At 37.5% G+C, this 19,678-nt stretch overlaps 1 protein-coding gene and 1 non-coding gene across 3 annotated transcripts; both read right to left on the bottom strand.

Moving 5' to 3' along the window:
- Positions 1 to 1,813: 1,813 nt before the first annotated feature.
- Positions 1,814 to 1,886, bottom strand: TRNAK-CUU (transfer RNA lysine (anticodon CUU)). The gene has a single exon. It is a non-coding gene; the product is annotated as a tRNA-Lys (tRNA).
- An 841-nt stretch (positions 1,887 to 2,727) lies between these two features.
- Positions 2,728 to 8,274, bottom strand: LOC132164380 (uncharacterized). Of its 2 annotated transcripts, none has more exons than XM_059574884.1 (7): positions 7,856 to 8,274; positions 6,687 to 6,742; positions 5,691 to 6,592; positions 4,752 to 4,950; positions 4,462 to 4,647; positions 3,950 to 4,308; positions 2,728 to 3,242 (listed from the first exon to the last, which is right to left on the bottom strand). In XM_059574884.1, the coding sequence occupies exons 1-7, from the start codon at positions 8,044 to 8,046 to the stop codon at positions 3,102 to 3,104; spliced, it is 2,034 nt and encodes a 677-aa protein (XP_059430867.1). In that variant the 5' UTR covers positions 8,047 to 8,274; the 3' UTR covers positions 2,728 to 3,101. The 2 variants fall into 2 exon arrangements, with proteins under 2 accessions (XP_059430867.1, XP_059430866.1); XM_059574883.1 differs by having other exon boundaries at positions 3,932 to 4,308; positions 7,856 to 8,271.
- Between the last annotated feature and the right edge of the window lie 11,404 nt (positions 8,275 to 19,678).

The raw sequence follows: 19,678 nt of genomic DNA, 5'->3' as shown, positions 1-19,678 counted from the left end.
AAACCTGTTTAATGCAGGTTAGTTTTCACTTACTCAGATGCGTGGTTCTGCTACATGTAGATTCGATTTCAATGAATTAGACTCCAAGTTTGATTGATTGAAGTTACCTGTAACTTATTTGTTAATTAAAAATGAACATCCATTGTCAATTTCCCTAGCCATCGAACACCTACGAGCTTAGTTTCTCATTATTTATTTTCAACATAAAATCTTAATTTTCAACACTATATCATATTGTTAATTATTATTATTATTATTATTATTTGTATTTTTCTTAAGCGGATTGTTACATATGTGCATCAATCTCATCACTTAAATCACATTAAATACAACCTTTTGACTATATTCATCAAATGAATAACATTATGCCCAAAACACATCTCATATAGTAACTTTTATTAAAATTATAAAATATCAACAAATTGGATTTAGTACGGCATTATTCCAACAATGGCGCATTAGGTAGGTGAAATAATCCTTACAAAGAAAGAAAACAAGTATAGTCAAATGGGAACTTCTCTTTCTTCCTTATAAAATCAGTCACAAACCCCCAATCCTTTTTTATCATTTTAACTTATACTTTCTGTCCTCTTATACTTTCCATCCTAACATTACCCCATCTGCACTCGCACCTCTAAACTTTAATTTGCCCTGCCCCCTCCCCCCCGGACTACAGTTTGTTTTGAATTCGCCCATAAAGGAGTACTTCAATTTTCACAGTAGCTTGAGCATTTTATAAGCCATCATCCAACTCTCTACTTAGCAATCTGGAACAACGTTTTTGTTAGCTTCTGTTAATTGAACGTTTGTGCAATATCGCCTTTATAATATTTCCATTCCCATATGATTCATATCATGACTCATTTTTTGAAAGAAAAAAAATAAAATGTTGAACCAGTCTATGTTTTCATTTAGTTACAATTAACTCACTGGGGTATAAAAATTAGCTAGAAATTATATGTGATAAGCAAAATACACAAATAAATCTTTGCACCCAACTTCTGTCTAAAATTTTAACAAAAACTATTAGAGTTATAATTTTTTTTTTTTCATATCTTATAAATTTAATAAATCAATTATTAGATTTGTGGGGTCTACTATTGAATTTGTGTGGAGTCTACGTAAGTCCATAAATCTAATAGTTAATTTGTAAGATGAAATATATATATATTGACGGGAATCATTTCTTTTTCTTATACAAAATCCGATGGCTTTCACATTTCAGCAATAACCTTAACACCAAATCAACACCGCTTGCCAATTTATTTTGAGCAATCTAGAAATTAAATTGTTCAGGCCATGGGTGCGGTCTAGTTTGATAGTCACCATGTTCAGGATATTATCCCGACCAAACTAGAGGGAGAGAGAGAGAGAGAGGGGTACCGATAGATCTCGACGGCGACGGTTCTAAGCTTCCGATCCAACATTCACACTGCCTTTGGGTGCTCTTCCGGAAGAGTTGAAAAAAAACAATTAAAAAAGACTACAGAGATGGAGTGAAAAATTATTGTTTATTGTTTTGGTAAGTAAAACTAAAACTTCTTCACTATTTTAGTTGGGCTATACTTCTAAATGGTAGCTCATGCGGCTAAAAACAAGGTCAAATTGGAGGAGGATGTTATTAATTCGAATCATCATTTTTTCTTCGAACATTAAAAAATTTATATATCAAAATGCAAAAATATTTCAGGGAAAAAAAAAAAAAAAACAACGGTGCAAGAAAGAAAATCACGCCGGCTCCAGTTCGTGACTCCTCATGAAAAAGAACGTGCTTAAAAAATTCGAAAATGGCAAAAAAAGACACAACCGAAGACGCCCACCGTGGGGCTCGAACCCACGACCACAAGGTTAAGAGCCTTGCGCTCTACCAACTGAGCTAGACGGGCTGCTTGTTGTTAAGTTGTAACTAAAGTAACTACAACACTTTATTTCCCTGTCAAGAGCGGTTATATAAACAAACTACAATTGCTCTTTTGTGCTTTAGTCGAATTGAGGAGTTTCTGTCTATAGTTTCCCATCAAGTCATAGTAAGGAGAATTTTGTTTTCCATGGAAGGATATTTAAGTTTGAGAAAATTACACTTTACCTCATTTGTAATTCAACTCTCAATGTTTAAAAATTTGCAATGTACTCTAACAAAGTATTAAAAATTGACAATATAGCCACTTCGTTAACTATTTGCAAAGCACGTGCATTTTTTGGTCTAAAATTTCCAAAATTGCCCCGTGTGTTTTAAAAATTTCCAAAAATGCCCCAAATTCAATAAACCAAAATCATCAAAAAAAAAAAAAAAAAAGAGAAAGAAAATTGTAAGTTGGCTACCGCCACCCCCAAAAAGGGTTTAGGGATGGCCTCTTGGGAGTGCTCGGCCACCCCCAAAGGGTTTAGGGGTGATTTCAACCACTCTCATTTGGCCGCTTGGGGTGGCCAACCACCCCCAATCCGGCTAGCCAGGCCACCCTCATGACCAAAGTGGGTCCCTAAAAATAGAATCTCACAATATATTGTCATAAAGCTATTAAAATTCTCATAAAAAAATTGTACTTTGCACTAGGACTAGATACAGATTATATATCATGGGTGCTTATAGTATCTTCCCAATTGTATAATGCACACTTTTCTCAAGGTTCATGAACACGAGGCTATGAAACCTTGGCTTTCCAATCCAAACATGGGTATTTAGAATATGAGCAGAGTTATTGGGCGATTGCATGACACATTTCAACATAGGGAAAATAACTGAAATTTTCGGCAGAGAAGGACAAGCAAATTTACTAAAATACAGAAACATAAATATCCTTAAAAAAATTTTGTAAGAAGCCCTCTCACCTAAGGGATACAAATCTCGGCTAGAACCCCATGTAACCTAAGTCAATCATCAAAGGACTCGAAGGGGTTGTTTCTAAGAATGATCTAACTTTGCAAGTCAGCTGTGTGAAACAAAATTTTCAAACAGTGCTCTTATCTCAGATGGGTTTCACTCAGAAAGCAAATTCTGCAATGGAAAGTGCAGTTTGGGCACATATACATCAGTTCTTTGTTGCTTAAGCCAGCACTGAGAATCTGTGTTACAAGCAAAACGCAGCATCCCTAACAAGAACTCAGTCTTCCGTTTCCAAATCCAGAACCGGAAGGATGCTCAGGGCTGACGAACCAAGATGCATACCTCGAACTATCCCTCCATATCCAATCTTAATCCTGTGGCACAAAAGCAAGATGGAATCCCAAAGCGCCGTTCTTCCCTGAAAATAAAGATCATAACAGTTGTTATTTTGACTAAATCAACAATTTACATATATGGTGTAAGCATATGCACACGCATCTCATGAGAGGAAAGAGAAATGTCAAGACAGACATTGCTTTGCTCTAATGGATGAGTAATAAAAAAATGCTTACCATATATGCATTAATGGATCCTAAAAACTAAATCTACCTTGCCAAAGGCACCTAGAAAATTTAGAAGCTTGTCTCACCCAATAAAGCAATTAAGACTTGACCAAACAGGTAAAACCACTCGCAAGATATTAAGGGTCGCTTCTAATTAAGTAAAAAAATTATTCTGTTCTGCCTGTTCATTGGAGAATCACTCAGCTCATGAATATAAAATTACGAGGACCCAAAAGACTAAAAGAAAAAAAAAAAAAAAAAAAAAAGGACAACACAATGGAAGAATCACTCAGGAGATGGATATAGAATTATCACTGCACAGATGCCCTTTCACTGGAGATAAGATGGCCCTTATATACAATCCAGTGCACCATATTGGGACATAGGTTCCTTCTGTTTAAATCATGCCCCAAGAAGACATAAAATGCAACCAGAAAACAGGTCTTATTGGATATGTATTATACTTGCCATGAACCCCTATAAAAATACAATGGTACAAGACGTATTCAATGTAATCAGAAAACATATCTTATTAACTACCAACCTGAAGAGAAAATTGCACCTTCTTATCCCAGTACAAGGCAAAACTTGGGGGACTTTTCCTTCCAACCACCAGAATAGACGCTCCTGGGTGAAGAACAGAAGGTACACCAGATATTACAGCAACATAGTTCTCAGGAAACCTTTCTTTTGGAGGCAGAATTCCCAAGAACAATGGGTTCTTGCTGGACTGGGCTCCCGTGTAAGATGTAGGATCCACATGTAGCATCCACTTTGGGTGTTCGAGGAAAGCACAAAATAGATACAAAAGCAAGTGAGAATCGGTTGGAAGCTCCAGAGTCCACTTCTTGTTCTTTTTGTCATATACTTCCCCGCTTCCAAGATACTCATAATTTTTCAAGCAGGTTCCTCCAGCGAGCTCTGAAAAATTCCACATGCAGGTAATCCAAGGTTAGATTAGATAGACTAAACAGTTGCCACAAGATCAACTCCAGATTAGCATACTTTATTTCAGATGTTTATAAGAGACCCAAGAAAGGTGATAGGCATTAAAAAAATAAAAAGTCTAATTACCTCGGATCCGTTGTACAGTATAATCAGCTCGAACACCGCTTTGAGGTAGCAAACCTTTAACCCACTCTCCTTTCATCAAAGCATGAAGCCTTTGGTGTTCGGTGATAGCATCTACACACTCCTGCATAATAGGGATCAAGGGATTCTGCTGTGGGGACTGTTGCAGATTGGCCAGAGGCAACTTGGCTGCATATGATGAGACATGAAACGTCAGCAAAGATCTGTAAGCAAAACCTCTCCAGTAAATGTCAAAATAAAATATATCAATAATTGATGGTCAAGTAGCCTACGCATGGACGTATCAATAGCCTGCACAAGAGTGGCTCGTAACTGATGAAGAATTCCATCTTCATCTAGAGTAAATGCGGGTTGCCAATCCTTACTCCTATCAATTGGAGACACGGTAGCAGGAGTTCCAGTAGTAGGTAAATCACTTCCTACTTGGCTGATTGTGATTGAAATGCCAAGTCTGGCAGCTGCTTGCATTACCTACAAATACAAGAATTTAAGTTAGTATAATAGATACATTTTAGAGAAACTTATGCTACTAAGTACCTCAATAATTTCAGCTCTTTGCAGTACAAAAATTCCTTTCTGCATGACTAGGCAACGTGGAACTTCATATGTCCTTACAACATGTGTGAATATTCTATTAAAGTCAATCTTTAAAATGCTTGTTGCTAGGTCAAATTTTTAACTAACTAGATGCTTGGAATCCTTTTACCTCTTTGTTCCAGCAACCCAAATCCCCCATCCTCCAAAGCAACAAATTCCCCATTTTTTCTGTCTGTTTCAAGTCAGATCCAAACTGTGCCAACTTTTGAACTTTTATATCTCACCACTACTAAGCAAAGTTGAAAAATACTCATATTACGCAGAGTTATTTCCAAATATGATAAGGTTTTTCAAAGATGTAGTGTCACATTATTGTGACAATGTATGCTTCTTTGTTCCATATACACTCAAGTACACGTCCTCAATGAAAACTCATAATTGAATACTGCCACCTTGTGCATATGCCAATCAAGGAATTCTAGAATTTCAATTTAGGAAGGATAATTCCCAAGTTCCACATTTTTAACATAAACAAACTGGGACCATGATAAAAACCAATTAAAGACAACTGGTATTTATTGAGAACATTATACTTTATTACCAAAGAAAAATAGCCAAAGAAATAAAAATAGAAGCAGGAGGAGGTGATGATAACGATGAAAGTGATAATTGACCTGAATATGACTGGTTTCAATCTTCTTAAGAAGAGGATTAAGCAAAACCGAAGAAAACCATTGCCTGAGGTGGTCACGCCATTGCTCAATTTGAGGATAGATGCCCAAATGCTCAAAAGCTTCAGTAGCTTCTTCCATGGACATGGGTGGAGGAAGATCACCTTCTCCTTTCTTCGGGGGAGTGCTAAACTTCTGGGAACCTGGAGACATCCTCACAGGCCTCAACGGAGTACTTCTAGTAGTTCCTGAGGTATTAGCTGAATTGGCAACAGTATTTGGACTGACCATGCCAAAACCACTAATGGTGGGGGGTGGAGTTGCCAGTTTCCCAGCTGATTCTGTGATTTTCTCATCTACTTCTGCCAAGAATTGTTCAAGCTTTTCTTCTGATGTGATCTCTTTTCCAGAGGAGGGTCGCTTGTTTGACCAAGGGGTTGAGACCATTGAATCCATCCCAGGTGAACTTTGAACAGAAAGCAATTGTGAAACAGCACCAGGGACGAGATATAAAGAGGACGAAGGACTCAGTGATTTGGATGGGGTGCTGACAGCATGCCTCCTACTTCCCCCACTGGAGTTTGATCTATCCGCACTGGTTCTAGATGAATGACTTGGACTGGTCATTGGCGGATGAAGTGGAACAAGGACATCTGAGTGCGGTCTAGACTTGGGAGGTTTCTTTGAGGACTCGGATGTGACTTGTTCAACCTTTGGTTTTATTCCCAAAAGTCCTAGTTGACGATTCGTAAGACATGTTTGATCCTTATTTCCTTTACCGGAAGATAGAATGGACACTCCAGCCGCATTTCTTGCTCTATGCAGAGAGATGGCTTTGAAGAGGGAAAATACAGTTCCAAAAAAGACTAAGCCCACTACTGTCTGTAGTGCCTTGGCAATCAAATCTGAAGGACAAATGCAAGATTTTCAAAAATATTTATGCCAATCCGAGCATTTGTTTAACCAAACTAAGATATGTGAACTGTATTTTAAGCTTACATGCTGTTTCCTGGGGAAGACTTCTGAACTTCAAATTGTCAATGAAGCCGTTTTCCCTTCAACAAGTCAATGGAAGATAATTAGCCACGTGAAATACAAAATCAAAACCCATGGCCAAAACCAAGATCTGAAAGTACAATATTCTAGCTTAAAATCCTTCTGATTCATGAGAAAATTAGATGGATAATCAAACCCTTGAATCTATGTTGCTTATAACAGATAAACTCAATTAGATTCAGCACAAAGTTGATTAAATTAGATCTTAGCAACTGAAAGGCAAAAACTACGAAAGTCCATAAAACTTACCCACAATTACTCAATTTGTCGGTTTTTGGTGCTTGTGTTAGGTGCTCTCCTTTGTATACCACCTATGTACTTGGGGGCGCTTTATGCTTTTAATAAAATTTTTGTTACTTATCTATAAAAAAATTACCCGGGAAACAAAACAGAAGGAGACCCTCCATTGGGTATTTTCTTTTTCGTAGGGGATTGAACCTGTGACCTTACCCTCTATCCTTGTTTTATAGGTGCTAAGAAATTCTGCAATAACAAGATATGAAATTCCGAGCCATTCTTCTCCATTTCTTACTTCCTTAAAATGAACAACCCGACTCTGCTAACACTAATAGTTTAATTAGACTCAAATGAGCATAGGTTTTTGTTTCCACACATCCCAAAATAATGAGATAAACATGACTCAAAGTTTCCAATTTTTCCTATCTTTTCCTTTGAAGTATATTCAGCCATCAACCATATGGAGCACATTCAAAAGGTTCGAAAACAAAGTACTCACTTAGAACCCCCACAAAACCCTAGGGCATTGATCGATTCACATTATTGAGACACTTTCTTACCCCCTCAAAGCAACAATTCAGTTAAATTCTAGTTCTAAAAGTAACTAATACCGAAAAGCAACCCAAGCGAGTTTCCTACCAATTTAATTCGAAAATACAAGATTTAGAACCATAGAAACCGAGCAAAAAGCCTCACTTTCCAAAGTTTATTGCTTCAATATCTGCTCTTACAAGCACTGAAAACATGTTTCAAACAATGTTATATCATAGATTCCACTCACAGAATGAAAAACTCAAAACCAGGCAAGTTAAAGAAGAAGAAAAGAAAAACCCTAATTTTCAAGTATAGTTACGAAAGCAAGAAGCAAATTGTACCAGGAAATAAGGGTGAGAAGAGCGAAGGCGGAGGCGGAGGAGAAGGAGAAACCGCAGAGAAGGGTACACTTGGAAGGTTGAAGACTTTTGGCGGTGAGGGCAGCTGAGAGAGCAGCGTTCTGGTACACTGAGAACTTGGAGGGCTTCGGTGGAGGCGGAGATGCCTTGTCTCTCGCGCCTCCCGATTCCATGACCGGTGAGCTGGGTCGGTGTCTAGGGTTTGCTGGGAATAAAGAGAGGGTGAGAGATTGGTCTGTTATGGGATCATGTTTTTGGGGTGTTACCGGCTCAGGAATCTCAGCTCTCAGCAGTTCCCTTTCCCCAGTTCAAAAACTTCCGCTTTGGAGGGAGTGAGCAAAATTGTGCAAACCGAAGGGTTTACGACTCTGTATTTTTTACAGCGACATTTCTGTGTATTACGTCGATTATTGCAGACTTGACAAGAATGACTTTTGTTAGGTCGATTGCTTCGCTTCGTGTCGAAGAAATGCACTTGGTGCTAAGGCTGAATTAACGGGCGGCTATCATTCGCCTGCTAACCGCTAATCATCGCCTAACTACTTTTGAAGGTGGTTATAAAAAATTGCCAACATTTTCAAGAATAGTTCAATGAATTTGGAATTGTGACTCATGAAGCGAAGGTCACTAGTTCGAATCACATTTCCTTATTTCCCTCTCATTATGCAGACATAAAAATAAAAAATAAAAATAAAATCGTTAACTGCCTAGGGTGGTGCGGTTATCGGTTTTAGGATTTGAAAAAATCGCTAACCACCTATATATATATATAATAGGATATTATTGTAGAAACGACGTCGTTTTGCGGTTATAGGCGGTTAGCCGATTTTACTAGCTGCCTAAGCGATTGCAATTAACGGTTTTAACCAATAACCGCTTTTCACCCCTACTTGGTGTTGTACCTATGGTTGTACCTATGCACATTTATTAACCCAACTAACCGCTAAACTATCAATTATATATGTGAATGTAGACAGTGCCTTTAGAGTATGTAGATGCGGTTATATATATATAAACAAATTCACTAACAATGCTTTGTAATTTGTATATTTGTATTTTCTTTGTTATTTCTAAGCTAAAATGTATAATCAAATTATGGATTTTATCTAAAACACTAGGGGCTTTAAAAAAACCAAAAACACTAAAAGTAGGTCCAATTTTTTTTCAAAATAATTTAAAATAGGCATTAATAGAGATCCAAAAGACTAAAATAGGCCCAAAAGGCATATTACCTATTATGCGAATAACACTTAATAACTGCAATAACCCCACGAATAGCAGTTAGTAACCACATGATGCAGATGCAGATGCAGATGCATATGCAGTTAACTAAAAATGACAACCACATAATGCTGATGCAAATGTAGTTATTGTCAATAACCACATCCGCATCTACAATCCTACTTGATACAGTCAAACTCTTTCAACTCAATAACACTCGAATATACTTTGAAAATTAAAACAAGTGCGGGGTGCCCCAGTGCTTTGTCACATTTTGACTTTTAACTCAAGATTACATTCACATTCTAATGCATGTCCAAAAAAAAAAAAAAAAAAAAAAATCATAGTCAGGCTAAACATGAAATTTAACATAGCAATTGTTAACAATACAATCAATTCAAATGATGATACAACTATATCTCATCCTAACAGCAAGCCTTTGGTGTCATTTGGAACTTAAACGTTTATTATGATTTATCTTGTGTTAAGAGTTATCAATAATTATCAACTTATTATCATGTATTGTAGATAAGATGGAGCGTTATAATTGAATTGTTGTAACCTATCACAATCTATCAACTATACAGTTTTGGTAAGTTTGACAAACTGGTTCAAAATATTCTTTTCTAGTATCAAAGCTTTTTTAACTCACATTATTTTCTGTCCTCATCTTCTTTTTCTTTCTTTTGGTTTCCAATGGCTGTTTCATCCTCTACTTTCGTTTCCTACGAACTTCCCAATGTTTCTCGTATCGTGTTTGTTAGGTTGAATGGTCCTAATTACATTATGTGGTTCTCTTAGATGAACCATGCTCTTAAGATTCATGAGTTCAGGGGTATCGTGGATTGTTCTGAACCGTGCCCGCCACAATTCCTACTTGACTCTGATGGTAAGGAAATGACACACTGTAAATCCAGCCTATTCTCTTTGGTACAAGAAGGACCAATTCCTTCTTAGTTGGATCAATGCTACCCTTGTCAAGAAGGTCTTGTCCATGGCGTATACTTCTCGCCAAGTGTGGTCTCATTTAGCAAAGAAATTTACATCTTAGTCCAAGCCTCATATCAACCATATCAAATGACAGCTTCAAAGTCTTCACCTAGGGTCGAAGTCATGTATTGAATTCTTGCAAAAGTTGCCAAAGAATTGATTTAACAATTGGCTATGGCAGGCAAACCACTTAATGATGAGGAATTGATTTCTTATATAATAATTGGGTTGAATGGCAATTATGTAGCCTTTGTTATAGTCATGTCTATGTCTACAAGGGACTGTGACATCTCTTTTGATGACTTTTAGACTAAACAGCTATCTCATGAACTATTTGTGGAGTCTTAGCATCGTTCAATCCCTCCTTCATCGAATACTTTTGTTATGTATTCTAACAAATCTTTCTCTCCACATTTTGGAAATAGGAAATTGAAGGGCTCCTTTTCTCCATATTTGAAGTTCTCTCTTAAGCCCCAATAGTACCAACCGAAAGGTCCAGTACCTTCCTATTTGGCTAGACCATTAACCTCCATGTCACAAGCTTCTTCTCCGCCCAATGCTCGTTACCAGATTTGTGGGAAACAAAACCATTAGGAGCTGGACTATTTTCATCAAATGGACTATGCATTTCAGGGTCGTCAACCACCTCCCCAGCTAGCTGCCATGATTGCATGAAATAATACAACTCTGAAGGATGAGTAATGGTATGTTGACAATGGTGCTAATGCTCACATCACCATTGACTTAGCAAATCTCAATATCCAGGAACCATTCCCTGGTCCTAACATTGTGACTGTTGGCAATGGCTTGAGTCTTCCCATTCAACACATGTTCTTCAATTTTATGTGCTATTACCAACAAGTTTTCTCTTTCATGTGTTTTGCATTTCTCTTTGGTAGCAACAAATTTATTGTCTATTAACAGATTTTGTTTATATGATTGTGACTTTGTGTTGATTGGTTCTAAATTTTTTATGATTGACATGCAAACGAGCAGGCTTCTTGATGGTCTCTACCCAATAAATTTGCAACCAATTTCTCACAATCATTCTCATTCATATGTTGCCTTCCTTGGTGTTTATGTGAAGAAGATAAGATAATTGGTTTAGGAATGACAAAGAGTTACTCAAAAACACGAGTTGGTCTAGTCGTGTACTTCTTCTATATATTGAATATGAATACAAAAGGAAAGCATGTCACTATATTGCATGCATGTATTTTAGAAGGTAATTCTGCAATGGTCCTTAATGTATATCAGTACACTTTCACAAATATGGGAAAGTTCAGAATAATGCAACGGTTTAGAAAGGATTCGCAATACTAACTTGCAATACAAAGGACCACAACAGTAACTCGCCATACAAAGGTCCACAACGGTAACATGCCATACAAAGGTCCACAACAACTATATTCTAGACAACGGTAATATTTTAGAGATAATAATATCTTCCTAAACCAAAGGCATATCTTATTCCATTATTTATGGTGAAGCTCGATCTGTATGAGCAGTGGCAGAGCTAGGATTGGTATGAGGAGGGGCAGAACTAAATAATACAATATAATAGTAAAATATATTTTTTTTGTTTTATATATATAAAACAAAAAATATATTTTACTATATATATATATATATATATATATATATATATATAAAATTCAAAATAGAAATGAAGTATTCTAATCAAATTACTAGCATATTCTAATAATTATCAAAATAAAATAAAATAAAATAAAAACAGGTTTCAATAAAATAAATAGACAATAACAAATAATGTATTTAAGAGACAAAATCTTCTTAAACTTGTTAACCCTTAACAAATAGAGAATAACTTCTATAAAGGACCTGGTATAAACCATGTCCTTTGTGCCCTCAAATAAAGAATGGACACATCATCATATTGCACCAAATGAGAAGAAGACAAAAACAAACGATTTCTGCTTTCGTCTCTCTCCAAACACTCATCCCTCTCACAGAACACTGTCTTTCATTCTGTTTGTCAAAAATGTCAGCTTTCAAAGGCAAATATCATGGTTGTTTTTCCTTTTTCTCGTATATGTTTCGTTTATGACTTGGTTCACATAGATCTGAAAATTGTGATAAGTGATATGGGTTTTTTTTTTTTTTTTTCTTTTTCTTTTTTCTTTTTTCTTTCCAGTAATTGATACATATACAGACAGTACATTGTGTGGTTTAGTAATCACCAGTAAACTATTCTTAATTAAAGTCCATATTCTGGCTGATTAATCTAGATCTGTCTTCGTCTTCCTCATTTGGTGTGTTTGGAGAATGAATTAATCACCAGTAAACTATTCCTCATTTGGTGTGTGATTAATCTACATCTATCTTTGTCTTCATGTGGGTGCTGATTAAGAAGGTAAATCACTTTGATGGAGCAGCAGTGGACGAGAGGGTGGTGGGGCTTGGCGGCATGGGTGGGCCGGCAATGGGTCAATGGGAAAGAGAAGAGTTCTGTGATACAAGAAGATTTAATTGTGTGCATCTTTGTTTATTTGATATGGTGCAATATGCTGATGTGTCCATTCTTTAATGGAGGGCACAAATGACTTGATTTATGTAGGTCCTTATAGAAGTTATTCTCAAACAAACAATGTTAATGTTGTCCATATCAAAATATTATTATATAATAAAAAATAAGAATCAATACATTTTTTTTTTCCATTCAAATATCCAAGATAAAAACATTTACCGATAAAACTATAAAATAATACTTTTATTTAATCCCCACATATGTATGTATATATAATAGCAATTAAAGCCTCTTAATGAATAAAAATAAATAAAAAATAAAAAAATCAAGCCTCTTAATGGTGGTGGAAATTGATGAAGATATATATTTTTTTAAGGGGGAAATTCTACACTCATTTATTGATAAAAGGTCGTGAGCAAAGCTCTTACAAATAGAGCAAAAGCTCTGAAAGTACTAATCAACCATTACAAAACATCCACTAACCCATGACAATTCTTTAGGTTTAAAAACAGATCTGCACCAAACAGACACTTTCTAATGCATAGGTAGCGCTTATTCCTCGGCCTTGAGAGGAAAAAACCCCCAAGCCAAAACTCTTCCTCCTCGACCCGATAACCAGGATATCATTCACATCCACAACCCAAGAATCTGGACCAAAGCAGCAACGGGCAGATCAAAGAGAGGACAGAGCCTTATTACAAGCAAAAAAACAGGAAAGAAAAACATACAGGGAAAAAAAACGAAAATAAAAGCAAAAAAAGGGGAAAAAAAAAAGAAAAAAAGAAGAAGAAGAAATTCAAGGAAAAAAACACTATTCGGATAATGGCCCCCGGGAGGAAGCCGATCGCGTGCTGGATGGAAACCGAAGCTAAAGGTGGCGTTGGAAGTTCATCACAGTGGGGACGCGAGAAAGACCCAGTAGCGGACGGTAGGCAGCAGAGTGGGCGTGGAAGAGATCGGTGGCACACACAAAACAAACTGGGGGGAGAGTTTGAGTGAATCCCCCTAGAGTAGCACCCACAGAGTGTGCCAAACAAGCAACATAAACAAATAACAACATACCAAGATTAACGTCAAAAAAAAAAAAAACCAAAAAACGAAATCAAAACCATAGCCGGAGAGAACAGAAACCCAAAACACAGCCGGAAATACGGATCCAGTGCAAAAGGTGGGATGGGCATGGGCGAAACCGGTTAGCAAGGTGGTAGTGCATGCGTCGAGGTGGAGGGTGGAGGGCAGTAGAGCAAAAATGAACCGGTCCAAAGCCAAGCCCAATCCAGCAAAAAAAATGCAGCAGAGGGTGATGGCTGGGGAGGAAAGAGGCAAGGTGGAGAAAGGGAGAAGGGCCACGCCAGAGAAAAGTAGACCAAATGGGGGAAAGGGGCAGCAGAGAAGGGGGAGAGAGGAGGCAATGGGGCATCAAGTAAACTTCTAGCACCCGTTGCGAAGAGGGCAAGGGGAGGAGGGACCATCCTTCCTTCCCAACCCTAGAGATACCTTACCTATGCGGCTGCGGCGCTCAGAGAGAAAGAGCTAGGGTTAGGGTTTGATGAAGATATATTTGGATGATGTTATGTACATGTTCTTATTTATTTTTATTCAAATCATTCATTTGTTCTCTTAATATTTACTAAAAAGACTAATAGACATAGAACAAGGCATTAAATGGAAAAATTATTTTCTGATAAAAAAGAGCTTCAGGTCAATAGAGCTTTAAATAACGAATAGAAAGCATTGTATGTATTCTATTCTTTCATATGGTAATCAACTGTCTCTATTATTTGTGTCATTTTCATCATAAACATCTATGGTTGCCACGCGTACAACACTTCCCAATACACCTCATTACCTATGCGACATCATTGTTGTGTTTCTTCAGTTTTGAAGTCTTCCTTCCCCTTCACACCTCTGGTTTTCTTATTTCTCTTTTCACTTGCGCCACACAGAGAGAAGCAAAAGAGAAGCAATTTAAGAAAAAGGGAGGCAAGTCCTCTCGAACTCAGAAGGGGTAAAGAAGAAGGGGCTAGAAGCAACGAAGGCATAAAAGAAATTTTAAAAACTACTGTAAGAATTTTTTTAAAAAAAAAAATTTTTGTAGGGGCGGGCGCCCCTACCCCGCCTCTACGTAGATCTACCACTGTGTATGGGGTGTGTTTTCTTTATCACTCCCCCTCAAGCTAGAGGGTGGCGGAGGCAAAACTCCAAGCTTGATTCGAAGAGTATGAAAGTAATCTTTAGAAAGTGCCTTATAAAAATATCAACCACCGGTAAAGTAGAAGGAACATGGCGAGTAATTAGGACACCTGCAGCAACTTTTTTTTTTTTTTTAATTAATGTGAATATTATTGAAAAAGCGCGGAGGGACGCAATCTTATTACAAATATATATACAACAGAACCCCTATGGCATATACAAAGAGCATATATTCAAGAACTCTTTTATAGTTGGGACATCAATACGATCGTGAGCCAATGCCCACAAGTATAGCATTGAGATCATATTCTTCCACACCCCATCCACCGAACACTCCTTATCCTCAAAAGTTCGTGCATTCCTCTCCCTCCATATACACCAAGTGGCGCACAAAGGAACCATCCTCCAAATAACTTTAGAGATCTCAACCCCCCACTTGATTCCAATAAGCAAGCAAGTTAAGGAACCTTTGTGGCATAACCCACTCAATACCAAACAAAGTAAAAATATAGTACCATAGCCAAGTGGCTACTTCACAATGGATCAATAAATGATCTACGGATTCCCCGTTATTCTTACACATACGACACCATTCCACTACCACAATACTCCTCTTTCGCAAATTATCTTGTCAAAATTTTGCCAAAAGCTGTAGTCCACCCAAAAAATGTCACTCGCAGCAGCACCTTAGAGCGCCAAATACTCTTCCATGGAAACACCTCATAAGCTGGAATGGATAAGGCCTTATAGAAAGACTTCACCTCAAACGTACCTTTCTTAGAAGGGGACCAACAAATCCGATTTACATTACCATGAGAAATCTTACAAGAGTACAACAGTTCAAAGAAAGATGATATCACATTCAACTCCCAATCCTGAATGGAACACACAAAGATGATATTCCACTCAACAACCCTATTCCTCCACATAAAATTATCTTTCACCCACGCTTCTTTGTACCTTGCAATACTAAACAAGGAAGGGAAAGCATGCTTCAACGACTGATTATCACACCACGTATCATGCCAGAAGAGAACTTTCGATCCTAGCCCCACCTCAAACCTCACACCTTTTGCAAAGATATCCCATCCTCGTCTAATATGCTTCCACAAACTCACACCATAAGGCCCCGACACCTCCACCATCCTAATCTTCATACTTAGCTTTGATTATCTTATACTAAAGCGCCTCACTCTCTGTCGCATATCTCCATAGCCATTTTCCCAAAAGGGCTTGGTTGAAATTATACACATTTCAAATGCCAAGACTGCCGGCCCTTAAAGGACGACAAATTTGGTTCTAGTTGACAAGATGCAGTTTTTGTTCATCTCCCATTCCTCCCCACAAAAAATCTCTTTGAATCTTCTCAATCCTATTGGCCACACTCATAGAAATCGGAAACAAGGATAAGTAATAAGTTGGAAGATTAGATAACGTACTCTTTATAAGCGTTGGTGCATGAATATCGGGACACCTGCAACAACTTTTTCTCGAATATAGTGAACATCAAGCTCAATATGCTTGGTGCGATCATGGAAAACGTGATTAACTGTCATATGAAGGGCACGATTGTTATCATAAAATAGTGTAGGAGGATGTGCAAGGGAAAACTAATGTCACGAAGAAGATAAGTGATGCAAGTAGTTGAAAATCAATTCCCATGCCGAATCAAACAACTTCAATCAGATAATGTGGCAAGTATTTATCTCGCTTGTTTGTTGATTTTCTTGATTCTCATAGTATTTTACATTGTTGTTCATGTCCCCATTCATCTCAACAAAATGGGTTGGCTGAAAGTAAGCATCACCATATTAGGAAAATGGGCCTCTATTTATTTCCCCAACTTCACTTGCCTTCTCAATTTTGGGTGGATGCTTTTCTGCAGTTATTCTTATTAAACGGCTTCTCACTCCTGTGTTAGGAAATCAAGCTCCCTTTTATAAATTATTTCACTCTCCACTTGACTATAAATTGCTTAATATTTTTGGGTGTGCATGTTATCCTCGTTTACATCCCTATATGCCCAATAAACTTTCTTTCAAAAGCAAGCAATGTCTATTCCTTGGTTTCAATTCTAATCACATAGGATACCATTGTCTTAATCCTGTCACTCAACATGTTTATCAGTCCCGGAATGTGGTGTTTGATGAAACTTGTTTTCTTGCAAAGGGTTAGACTATTCTTGTTGCTCCTTCACGTGGAAGTTGTATGTTCTGCCCCTGTGGTCATCACGCTAAGTGGCTCATTAATTGAGACCATGACACATTTGGTTGCTCTAGTGGCTCCATATGCACCTGAGCCCGTGATCCCCACTTTGGAGTTTTCTTCCTAAATCAGTCTACATCATGTGAATATAGACACTACTACACTTGCTACAACTGAGTCATTGGCAATCCCTTTGGAAAGTGTTAATGGTTCACCATCTTTTACTGCCACGACTATATTAGATGTCCTTGTTGCGACGACTACATTAAGGCCTCGTTTGGTAAAAGGGTTAAAGTTGGCCTAGACATTATTCATCACCATTTCCCAAAAAAACCAACATCAAAACATTCTAACTTTTTAACTTTTTATATCAAATCATTCACTTTTTATTATTATTCAAATAAAAAAATCACTACAAAACAAAATTTTTTCACTTTTTCATTTTTTTATACCAAACATTCTTATTTTTTTTCACATCAATCTACATCAACTACAGTGTCTAGGCCAACCCATTTACCAAACACCACCTAAATGTCCCTCTAGCACTCACTCCACAACATCCTATGCAGACTCGTTCTAAGACTTGATCTCTTCAGTCGAAGGGTTTCTTAGATTATCAACTCTTCTATTCTACAAAGCATCTGGTCTATGCCTTTCATACAATATTGGTAGTACCTAAACCAATGTGTTTCTTCCAAACTTCCAAATCACCTAAATTGAAAAAGGTCGTGCTTGTTGAATATGAGGCTCTTTTTGCCAATGAAACATGGGTGTTGTGTCATTGCCCCATTAATCAACATATTATCAGAAACAAATGGGTCTTTAAGCACGAACAAAATCAAGATGGATCTATTGAGTGTTACAAAGCTCGTCTAGTGGCCAACGGCTTCGATCAACAATGTGGGGTGGACTACACCTAAACTTTTAGCCCGGTCATTAAGCCGACTATTGTTCGTGTTCTCCTTACTTTGGCAGTTTATTTTCACCAGCAGATTTAGTAAGTTGATATATCAAATGCCTTCCTTCATGGTCATCTTCAAGAAGAGGTATTTATGCAAAGATATAATATTAATAAGTTAGGTCAATAATTTAGTAATGATGTAATTAAAATAACAATGATAATGAAGCCAGGACATTTGACTTGACATAAAATCTCATAGTAGAAAGCCAAAAAGTCAATTCCTAAATTGATTGCAATATCTAGCCTTATAACCATACGAATTTGTTCAAGATAGAGTTGACATAGTACAAACAATAATGAACTGGATTTATGAATTTATCCTTATATATATACTTTTATAAAAAAAATTAAGCCTATAAAAAGAAGATATTATGTCTTTTAGAAAATATTGTGTGTTAAATATGTTCTGATACCATATTACAATAATGGAGAGATATAGAAGACCGGAAGAATAATAGAGAGAGCGAAAACACACAATGGACTACATTATATTGATATTAATTGATTATGAATGATTACAGAGACCTCTATTTATAGAAAGGTTATGAGTAATAAGCAAGTAACCTAATAAACTAAGGAAAGATAAACCTAGTAGGCCTAGAATACATAAGGAAATAAATAACCATAACATAATATTCTTAACATTCTCCCTCAAACTCAAGGTGTAAGCTTGAGTTTGGGTAAAAGAAAGGGAAAGAAAGAGTTAAATTTGCCGAAAAAGCTGCTTGTGCGGACAGAGTTGCCGAAATAATTCCATAAAAGTTGCTAGAGAATGGTGGATTCTACCTGAATTGAACTATGCATTTAAGCTGGAGCTTGGTTCACTTGGTTTTGACTTGAAAACCATATATTAGTAATGAAATAGCTGGCCTCGTCTGTTCGAGCAGAGAGAAAGTCGTCTCGCCTAGTCGGCTGAGCTAAGTAGGGAGAAAAAAGGCCGGTTGAAGAGGCTAATCATACCTGAAACCCTTGAACCATTGAAAGGTTTGACCTACAAAATTTTCACTAGTAATGGATCAATGGCCTGCAGTAACCGGTGATGGCGGCATTTGACAAGACATAAGTGGGTCAGTTGAAAAGGGCTTCTTTGGCCCGTAAACCCATGGACCTGAAGAAAGATTGGTCTGACCCGAGAGTGCCTACCGCAAGAAGAATGAATCAGATTGAACTATGCCAAAGAAAAAGGCTTTGGAATCGAATTGAACAATGCATAAACCGACTTGAACCGCATAAAACAAATGCCTAAAGTTGGAGAAGAATCTTGTTTTCTACCATATAGAGATGCCAAAAGCAAAAATAGACCACAAATTTGAAATCATGATGAAAAATTGAGTGGGAAACACCTAGTCAACTTTTTGAGTGGTCAAAGTCAATAGTCAAAGCTGAGAAAGTCAAAGTCAACTTTTCTAACAAGTGCTGATGTGGCCGTTCTGGTGACGTGGCCTAGGGCTGACGTGACCGATGTAAGAGGTTGACACGTGGCGGGCAGCAATAAGAAGTGAAGACGCTGGGCTGCTGCAGCGAGGGGCGCATGCTTCTCACACGCCAAAAGGGAGACTGGCGCGTAGGCTCATGAATACCACGTGCAGAAGCTTCTACCGGTGCGTGGGGGCACGTACAATGTCCGATGGCGGTGTTCTTGGCGGGTATCTTACCGGCGGCACTAGATCTGTAAGGTGGACTGGCAACCTTCCTATTCGGGCCAATGTGGCAGCGCGTGGAGATGTTGAGCGATGCGTGGGCAAAA

The sequence above is a fragment of the Corylus avellana genome, chromosome ca10 (assembly GCF_901000735.1).
Source record: "Corylus avellana chromosome ca10, CavTom2PMs-1.0".
In the NCBI taxonomy this organism is placed as follows: Eukaryota; Viridiplantae; Streptophyta; class Magnoliopsida; order Fagales; family Betulaceae; genus Corylus; species Corylus avellana.
This window is presented reverse-complemented; position numbering and strand designations above follow the sequence as displayed.